We start from the raw sequence: 10,135 nt of genomic DNA on the forward strand, positions 1-10,135 counted from the left end.
ATGAGTCGGAAGACGCGGCGCTGGATTTTCCATTTTTTCCTCTGCCTTGGGATTGTATATTTGAAAATCGGGTGAGTGATTCGCCATCATAACGTTTTTATTTATTTTGATGGATGTCTAAGAGTTTTGGGGGTCAACGGCAGAAGGCCGTGCAACATGAAACAGATGTGAATGTGAAGCATCCCAACATCGATTTTTATCAAATAGGTAGAATTGAAACGACCTTTTTTTTTTCAATGGAAATATTACAACCGCGACATGAGACTACCTACTGTGTCGTCGGCGATTTTGAATATCGTAATCCCGTGAGACAGTTGAACGCTGTCTTTAAGGCGGCATCTCAGTCCAGTAATGCAATTTTCTTAACTTCCTGCATTTAAAATTCACATTTTTAATGATTGTTTCTCAAATATTGCGTGTAAATACATTTTTTTTTTTTAACGCGCCAATAGTCGTTCCTCAAATATCGTCAAATGATCGATATCGAGGTATCGGCCAAAACTATAGATGATACATTTTATTAATTTTCCTTGTGTCAACCTCCCCCAGCCCTGATTTAAATTCAATCATAAATAAATGTGAGCATACTCGTGACAAGACCGCACGAATCGACATTTCTTGACGTTGAACTGGTGTTTCTTTTCCTCCACCACAGGGGTCTGTCGTCCGTGGTCGCGTTGGGAGCGAGCATCATCTGTAATAAAATCCCTGGCTTGGCGCCCCGGCAGCGGACGATCTGTCAGAGCCGGCCGGACGCCATCATCGTGATCGGAGAGGGGGCTCAGATGGGGGTGAACGAGTGCCAGTTCCAGTTCAAACACGGGAGGTGGAACTGCTCGGCCCTGGGCGAGAGGACAGTGTTTGGGAAAGAACTGAAAGTGGGTATGTTACACTTTTATTCACTTGAATCCACCGTCAATCACTTGTAGTATATACCTGCCCCTGGGGGTCCTTGAAAGGATCATTCAATGTCGTTTATTATATAGAATAGGGCAAAGGTTGAATAAGCATTAACTTTGTTTCTTTCCTGGATGATACATTTCCATGTATGTATGGATGTATGTATGTTTGATGTTCATGCCTACATACATCATTTCATAGATTGATACGTTATCCATCCATAAAGGGAAATTGCAATGTCACAGCAGCTAACATCAACACAATAGGCAGACAATAATAAAGTGATAAACTAAGGCTATACAATTAAAAACAAATATATGAAAAAAAGAAAATGACAGCATACGGAAAAGTTGGAAAATATACAATAAACCGCATGATGAACAACAGATATAACCTAAAAATATCAGGGAAAAGAAAGATAAAAATGAAAAAGACCTGAAAAATATAAGATCAAGTCCAGAAATGAAACATGCACTCCTAAATACGATAAACCTGGCACTGAATACAACTCTTAAACAGTACACAAAATGTTGTCAATAAGCCTATAGACCAAAACCAAAAATTGACAGTACACTTAAAAGAAGTTACACCGCAGCAATGGTTGATTCATTTTGTGTTATGCATGCACGCTTTCTGGACTCATTAACTACATTCGAACTGTGTTGTGAGATTAATTTGTTTGCACAGTGAAAAGGAAGTGGCTAAAGTTGCATTCACTGCACAGTCAATTTTGGGGGAATCGCTGATGAATGCCTCCGTCGTTGTAAAACCCAAGAGTCTCTAGAGGAATTTTTTCAATGTCATTTAAGAGTGTGGGGCTCAACTTTTAAGGCACGAGCAACCCAATGTAGCAAATATAATTTCTCATTAATTAGCCCTCAGTCTGTTAGAATCATTGATTTATAACAATTGTGACCTTTGACCTTTGCCACATACTGTATACAGTATATGTATAATGATTGCATTGCTATGATATAGTTAGATTTATTCGTACTTTGCACTTTTTCATGAGTGTAGGATGTCATGCTGTGTTAGTGAAACTTGGTGCATGGTCGCGTCCTTCGGTCCCCATGTCCTATTCCCCAACCCCTTCCCCGGCAGTGAAGTGTGAACAGGCGTGCCAGAAAGACAATTATGAACGGCTCTCTTGGCAAATATCGTCCCATCCTATCCATCCATATGTACAGCGGAGCGGATGAAACCTCACTTCCGGTTTGACGGAACATAACTCAATGACGTTATTTATTACAGCTGTAACTACCAAGCGTCGAGGAGTTGAAGTCAACATCAAGTATCATCTCATGAAGTATAAATACATTTTCTGCAAAACCGAAATGCCTCAAGTTTAGATCATTCCTTTTTTTTTTTAAACAGGTTCCAGAAAATCACTAACGTGGTTTCATATGCTCAATCGTAGAAGTTTTCCTCAGTACTCCAAAATGAATGAAGAATTTGCTCCCGTTATAGGATGAGATAACGTAGCTCTTGGGCTTTAGGTCTAGGGTTAGGGTTAGGTGTTATGGTTAGGGTTCGGGTTAGGGCTCGGGTTTGGCTTAGGGTTAGAATTCAGGAAATGCTTGCCAGCTCAATCACAAGGTTGTAAATAAACCAGAGGGTTCATGTTTCAAGACATCCGGGTTGGCGCGGGCTGCTCCTCAGGGCTCGGCGTCCATTGTGTTGCTCCAGTGGACTGGAACTCCATTGCGTTAATAGTCGACTGAGAAAACAAACTGTGATGTGCGTTGGCTGTGATGAAAGTAACAGTGGCTCCGTTATTGGTGGTTGTACAGTATTTCGATTGTGGATCCTCCTCGAACGTGCACTTTTGTGTGAAAATCGCCGGTATTAACAATGATCGCTCCTGATTTATAAGGGTCTTGGAATGTCAATTTTTTTATGAGGAGCGTAGAAAACTGGATCAGGGGAAGAGGGTATTTTGCAAGGACCCGCCTGATCCCGTCGTCGCAAAAATCACGGACAATCAAAATTCACAAATGACCAAATTTCCAAATTTGTGTCTCTGTGTGAGTTCTTATTCCCTGTGGGCTTTTTCAAAGAGGAATTTTTCCGTTTTTCAATTCAAAAAGCAGTTGACCTGAAGCTCTGTGATTTATGAAGTGACTGTCCGCGGTGGGAGGATCCGCATGCCTGACAGATTCACCTCCACAGGGTGGATTCCAGTTGTGACGGAAGCTGGGACAAGAGCCAGCGCGACGCCTTAACATTTAAGATGCTCTGTCTCTCTTTCTCTCCCCACGCGGGACGCTTCAAAAGCATCTTGTTTGTCCAAGCGAGCGCCCACCCTCTTATTCCGTTTCAATGATCGACAGCCTGGAAAAACATTCTGATTGATACTCCAAATGTCACTTAATGCAATGCCAATACTTACCTGTGCTGAATCGGTCTCATTTTGCAAGGGTTCTTTATTGAAAATTAGCATATTATCCATATTCTTGTTGTAAAAGGAGCAGTAGTTACTTTATGCTCACAATCCTTTTTTTGTAAATAGTGTGATTGATGAATAAAACTTGGCATGGCTTGTGCATTTTCTGATTTGGTTTGTAAAAGCTATGCCAAGTATGCAAGGAGGCTCAATGTTGCCGGAGACAGCAGATGCTGTTGTGAGGTGATAAAAACAGAAAGAAAATTATCCCTATTCTCTCTCTTATTCCAGGCAGCAAGGAGGCAGCGTTCACCTACGCCATCATCGCCGCCGGGGTGGCCCACGCCATCACGGCCGCCTGCACCCGCGGCAGCCTGAGCGGCTGCGGCTGCGACAAGGACAAGCAGGGCTTCTACAACCAGGAGGAGGGCTGGAAGTGGGGTGGCTGCTCGGCCGATGTCCACTACGGCCTGGGCTTCTCCAAGGTGTTTGTCGACGCCCGGGAGATCAAGCAGAACGCCAGGACGCTCATGAATTTACACAATAACGAAGTAGGACGGAAGGTTTGTCAGTCTCATTCCCCATAAACTTGTTTTCTTTTGTTTGTTTTTTACAAATTCTGATTAGTTCATCCCTTGTCACCTCATGAGTCATTTGCACTCATTTGCAAATTCCAATCGAATATACGATTTTATCGGAGGGGCGCACATGCGCACGGTGGGGTTCGCATGCGCATAGAACATAATCTAACGTGGCAAATGCGGTCTCCCCGTTCCAGAAGTGCAGGATTTATTATTTAAACATCCAGCTTTTACTTCATTAAGTCCCAAAGCAAACAAAAGCAATGAGGAGACGTGTGTCCCAACAGTGGGGACACACAGGTGTTTCTGGAACCGTACAGAGTGGGACAGTCCCTTAACACAGTTGTTTAAAAATGTTGTTTGCCGGCACGTACCTCTGTCTTGAGGAGCGACAAAAAAAACTCTGCTCCAGTTACCAAGCCATGCCGAGATACAGTGGTACCTCGACTTACAACTGTAATTCGTTCTATAAGAACGGTCGTATGTTAAAACAGTCGTATGTCGAAGCAATTTCTCCCAAATAAATTATGAAATCATGAAGGGTGAAAAGTAACAAAATACACAGCACAAACACACTAAACATGAAAAAAATATTGATAAGCCACGAACTACGTGCATACACAATGTAGGTCGCCCGCTGACTGACTGCTGACTGACTGCTGACTGGCCGCCGACGCACCAACTGCAAATTTCCACGGTCGTATCTTGGAGCAGTCAATCGCAAGTTGATACAAATTTTCGCGACTATCGCTGCTCGTATCTTGGATTAGTCGTAAGTAGATGCAGTCGTAAGTCGAGGTACCACTGTATTCGTATTATACACGCGTTCCAAATTATTATGCAAATTGGATTTAAGTGTCCTAAACATTTAATTTTTTGTTTGTCAATTCAACTCATTGATGGTTTTGTGTCTCAGGGCTCTTTGGGTCACTGAAATCAATCTCAGACACCTATGAGAATTAGTTTGCCAGGTGAGCCCAATTAAAGGAAAAGGGTTAGGGTTACTTAAGAAGGATGTTCCACATTATTAAGCAGGCCACAGGTTTCAAGCAATATGGAAAGAAAAAGGATCTCTCTGCTGCCAAAAAGCCTCAAATAGTGCAATGCCTTGGACAAGGTATGAAAACATTCGACGTTTCACAAAAACTTAAGCGTGATCATGGTACTGTGAAAAGATTTGTGGCTGATTCAGAGCACAGATGGGTTGGTGCAGATAAAGGCATCATGAGGAAGGTTTCTGCCAGACAAATTCATCGCATTAAGAGAGCAGCTGCTAAAATGCCATTACAAAGCAGCAAACAGGTATTTGAAGCTGCTGGTGCCTCTGGAGTCCCAAGAACCTCAAGGTGTAGGACCCTCCAGAGGCTTGCACTTGTGCATAAACCTACTATTGGGCCACCCCTAACCAATGTTCACAAGCAGAAACGGTTGCAGTGGGCCCAGAAATACATGAAGACTCATTTTCAAACAGTCTTGTTTACTGATGAGTGCCGTGCAACCCTGGATGGTCCAGATGGATGGAGTAGTGGATGGTTGGTGGATGGCCACCATGTCCCAACAAGGCTGCGGCGCCAGCAAGGAGCGGAAGAGTCATGTTTTGGGCCAGAATCAGAGAGAGCTGGTCGGCCCCTTTAGGGTCCCTGAAGGTGTGAAAATGACCCCGGCAAAGTATATAGAGTTTCTGACTGACCACTTTCTTCCATGGTACCAAAAGAAGAACCGTGCCTTCCATAGCAAAATCATCTTCATGCCTGACAATGCACCATCTCATGCTGCAAAGAATACCTCTGTTTTATTGGCTGCTATGGGCATAAAAGGAGAGAAACTCATGGTGTGGCCCCCATCCTCCCCTGACCTCAACCCTATTAAGAACCTTTGGAGCATCCTCAAGCAAAAGATCTATGAGGGTGGGAGGCAGTTTGCATCAAAACAGCAGCTCTGGGAGGCTGTTCTGACATCCTGCAAAGAAATTCAAGTAGAAACTCTCCAAAAACTCACAAGTTCAATGGATGCAAGAACTGTGAAGGTGATATCAAAGAAGGTCCTATGTTAACATGTAACTTGGCCTGTTAAGATGTTTTTGATTGAAATAGCTTTTGATTTCAGTAAATATGACCTCCTAATGCAGCACATTCAACAAATGACCATTTTCAGTTCTTTACAACCTATAAAAGGTTTTGAAACTCTGTTGTGCATAATAATTTGGAACAGTGCATTTTGAGTTTTTTATTTTTGAAAAAAATACTGTTATCATTGGGAGGTTTGTTACATAACATTTGAATTATACCCTCATGGTTGATGACTCAAAAATTATACTGACTATCATTTACATCGACTATTTGCCTGAGAACCTAGCCCTTGGACTTGGAAGTGTAAAATCAGAAAATCTGAAGTTTAGATTGAAGGTTGTGACTTCAATTGTGGCAGCCAACTGAACTTTTTAGAAATTAATATTTTGCTGACTTTGGGCTCAGAATAGTGAAGCCAATAACCTAAGAACTTGTCAGTTATGACTTTGATAGAAGAGGAAGACAGGTCACAGATGCTTTAGGATACTATGATAATTTGGGAAATTTATTCATACAGTATATTAGAAAAAGATCAAGGGGGGGTGAGGGCGTTAGGGTCAAAGTATAGTTCATATGTATGTTCAATCTCGTAACAGTCTCCAGTCCTCTTCGGGAGAGGTCATTGGCGTTGGATTGATGTAGGATGGCAGGTGATTGTGCAGTATATCAGTGTTCACCGAAAAGCCAAGACAGTGGTTTTTGGTGTGGCCTGGTAGCTTTTTTAGGACAATTATCCAGATGTTGGCCGCTCCTCTCATCCTGGTTTACACATCACTGGGTCACTGGGTTGGGAGCCTCTTTTATGTGGGTTTCCTAATGTCCTAATGTTATTATGCAAGGTCGATTTAGTGGAGTCCAAATCACTAGTAGTGCGTGGACCTAAGCAAATATTGATCGACGCACTTGGTTTTACGCTTTTAGTCTATTTTGAGCTTGACGGTCCCATTTGCACCTGTAGTGTATTTTTAGGATTGGTTCAATCTGCAAGAGGAAACAAAGCCAAATAGAAGACGCTATCCCCAATTTCTAATTCCCAGGGTCATTGTAACTGAGAGAACTACGTAATGTACTGGACCCTATGTGAGAGTATTGAAAATCAGACAAAAAACGCCATTGAACTGTAAACTTCGATGAGGAGGCCTATCCCAGCTATCGCCCATCTGAATGCCGTCCCTAAAAAGCGTTTAGCCCTCACCGAGAACAGTGTAGATGAGCACATTGAAACAAGGTTAAACAAATGGAGTCATGGATGGTACCTTCAAACCATTTTTTTGTTTTTGTGCATCACCATCAAATCCCAGACCCTCAGGACCATCCACAATATAGCCTATAAGTGGCTGGTGTCTTGGTGGCGTCTGCTTGGTTTAGGGTTAAGGTAGGAATTTCAATGTGTCTACGACACTTAATTTGCTTACTAAACCAAACTTCCCATGTAATTATCGAAGTACGTACGTGTTTGATGTCAGATTGGTAAATGTTATCGGTTTTGAGCGGTGCCACGGAAGGCTTTACTGGGGCCGTTCCACTAAACCAACAATGGTGGCTTTCGCGGGCAATTCACTCGAGTGAGCTCGGCGTATTTACCGTTTACCAGGTCTCAGGGGCACGACCGTGCTAAGCCACGTCGCATCCAGGGCTTTTGACAATTACCCCCGGGAGACTCCCATGTCTGGGCGTGCACGAATGCGGAATAATAAAAAAAAGGCAGAGAGTTGGGTGAGGCCGCGCGCTAGTGTGGTTCCGGCTTCCCACTCACCGAGGAGGAAGAGGAGGGTGAGCTTATGTCATTCAACCCCAGGGGCAGAGAAAAGAATACCCGGACCTCTTTGTCAACCACAGCAATAAGGCTCCTCTCTAACCTTTAAAAGAGGTTGTTCAGAGCTGCACTTCATCAGGAGACCAGCAGACTGGTTCTTAGATGCATATATTAATTATACTTGTTTTTTGTTTGTCATTCTGCATAAGCATTGTATTCATTGTTTCATTCTATTGTCTTATTTATATAAGACAATCATATTTGAGGTTATTACCCTTCTTTTATGCAAATTTATTTTTCTATTATTATTATTATAAATATTGAAATATTTTTAAATTAGGATTTTGCATCATCTTCTTAAAAATATATACTTGATACTGATATGTGGCACATTAAAATGACATAACCATTCATTATGCTTTTAAATTTCCCCAAAGCAATATTTTGTAAAATTCGGCAGTGCTGATATCTTCACAAACATTCAACAGACAAACAAATATCTAGTTTATAAAGTGAAAATCTCCTTTAGGGGAGCAGAATTTCATTATTGTCGGTTCTCTCATACGTAACCACGACAGAACAGAGGGCCGTTGCTTTGGAAATAGATTACTTTGATTTATTGAATCATAAAAACTTAAATACTTTTTATTTTTTGTTGGCTAAAGCCTATGCTTATACATTAGATTAGATTCAACTAATTGTCATTGCACAGAGAACAAGTACTGAGGCAACAAAATGCTTTTTTCTGCATTTTACCCATCCTAGTAAATGACGTACATAGGAGCAGTGGGCTGCCATGTAGCGGCGCCCGGTGAGCAGTTAGGGGGTTAAGTGTCTTGCCTTAAAGGTATTTGGTTTGTCATTAAATATCCCATCCAATACTTTCATAGATAATTCTGTTGCAAAACGTAACATAGAATACACAAAGGAGGCTGAATTAAAAATAGCTACATGCTATAGCAAATGGAATTCTGGAGGTAAAGTTAAAGCGTTTCACTGAGGTACATGTTCTAGATTCTCTGTCAACATATCAAATCCAATAATAATCCGTTTAGAATCCCTCCATCCTGTGTTTAAGATAAGATAACACAACAGTTCATTGATCCTCATGGGGAAATTCAGGTGCAGCAAAAAAAGTAAAAGTCAAGAAAGGTATAAGAAGTAAGTAAAGTACATGTTGTATATGAAGTATACAGTTTATAAGCGCGTTTGCATTAAACACCCAGTCCTCCCAGTGTTAAGCCTCTCTCCTACGCTGTTTCTCAGGTCCTGGAGAAGAGCGTACGCCTGGAGTGCAAATGCCACGGCGTGTCGGGCTCCTGCACCACCAAAACGTGCTGGACCACGCTGCCCAAGTTCCGGCAGCTGGGCTTCATGCTGAAGGACAAGTACAACCAGGCGGTGCACGTGGAACCGGTGCGGGCCAGCCGCAACAAGCGGCCCACCTTCCTGAAGATCAAAAAGCCCCAGTCGTACCGCAAGCCCATGGACACAGAGCTGGTGTACATCGAACGCTCGCCCAACTACTGCGAGGCCGACCCGCTGACGGGCAGCGTGGGCACGCAGGGCCGGCTGTGCAACAAGACGGCCCCGCAGCCCGACGGCTGCGACCTGATGTGTTGCGGCCGCGGCTACAACACGCACCAGTACTCGCGCGTGTGGCAGTGTAACTGCAAGTTCCTGTGGTGCTGCTACGTCAAGTGTAACACCTGCAGCGAGAGGACAGAGGTCTACACCTGTAAATAGAACCTATTTATTGCAAAGGTACTTCCACGCACCCAGAGAAACAGCCTAATCACGGCGCAGGGCTAAAGGACTACACTGAGGCTACTTTGGCCTAGAACCACGGGGGACGATCGATGACCCCGTTTACGTCGCTGAAAAGGACATCTGTCAAAACACTGGAGGCTGCAGCGCGCCGGGCGGATTCCCCGCACGTACCCAGGGCTACGTGGGAGCATCGCCGCGTCGGTAAACACGGATGGGTTTGGACGCCGCATGGTGACTCGGGCTGGACTTTTACTGACGGAGTCTACGGGCATCAAATACCTCCAGCGGCGATGGGATTATTTCACTTTTTTTCCATTTTAGAATCCTGACTAAAAATAATTTATTAAACAAATGCAAAAAAAACCCAACAAAAACAAAACTACTGATCTTCTCAGAACTCATTGTTGACTAATTCTGGCAACAAATTGCAGATGTTGTAAACATCTGGATGTTTTAGTGAAAAAAAGTGAACACACAAAGTCAAGGACTGCTTCGTTTCTGTGACCTTTCTTTTTTGTATTTTTCTTTTTGCGTTAAACACTGGAGCTGCATGTGTTTCCTATGAGGTGGAAGCTGATTTTTGAGTCGATGAAATGTCTTGAAAAATGTGGAACAAAGCTGCTTCTGGGTGCGGGCGTGGCAGAAGAGCGGTTTCACGACTGAAAAGTGGACGATA

The 10,135-nt window shown here is 43.1% G+C and overlaps 1 protein-coding gene across 1 annotated transcript; it reads left to right on the forward strand.

Annotated features, from left to right (window-relative positions):
- On the forward strand, positions 1 to 9,435 carry wnt7aa (wingless-type MMTV integration site family, member 7Aa; the record flags this gene model as incomplete). Its single annotated transcript, XM_080001377.1, has 4 exons — positions 1 to 71; positions 656 to 882; positions 3,575 to 3,846; positions 8,956 to 9,435. 4 exons carry the CDS (start codon positions 1 to 3, stop codon positions 9,433 to 9,435), a joined length of 1,050 nt encoding a protein of 349 aa, XP_079857503.1.
- Between the last annotated feature and the right edge of the window lie 700 nt (positions 9,436 to 10,135).

The sequence above is a fragment of the Zeus faber genome, assembly GCF_960531495.2.
Source record: "Zeus faber genome assembly, chromosome: 5".
Lineage (NCBI taxonomy): Eukaryota > Metazoa > Chordata > Actinopteri > Zeiformes > Zeidae > Zeus > Zeus faber.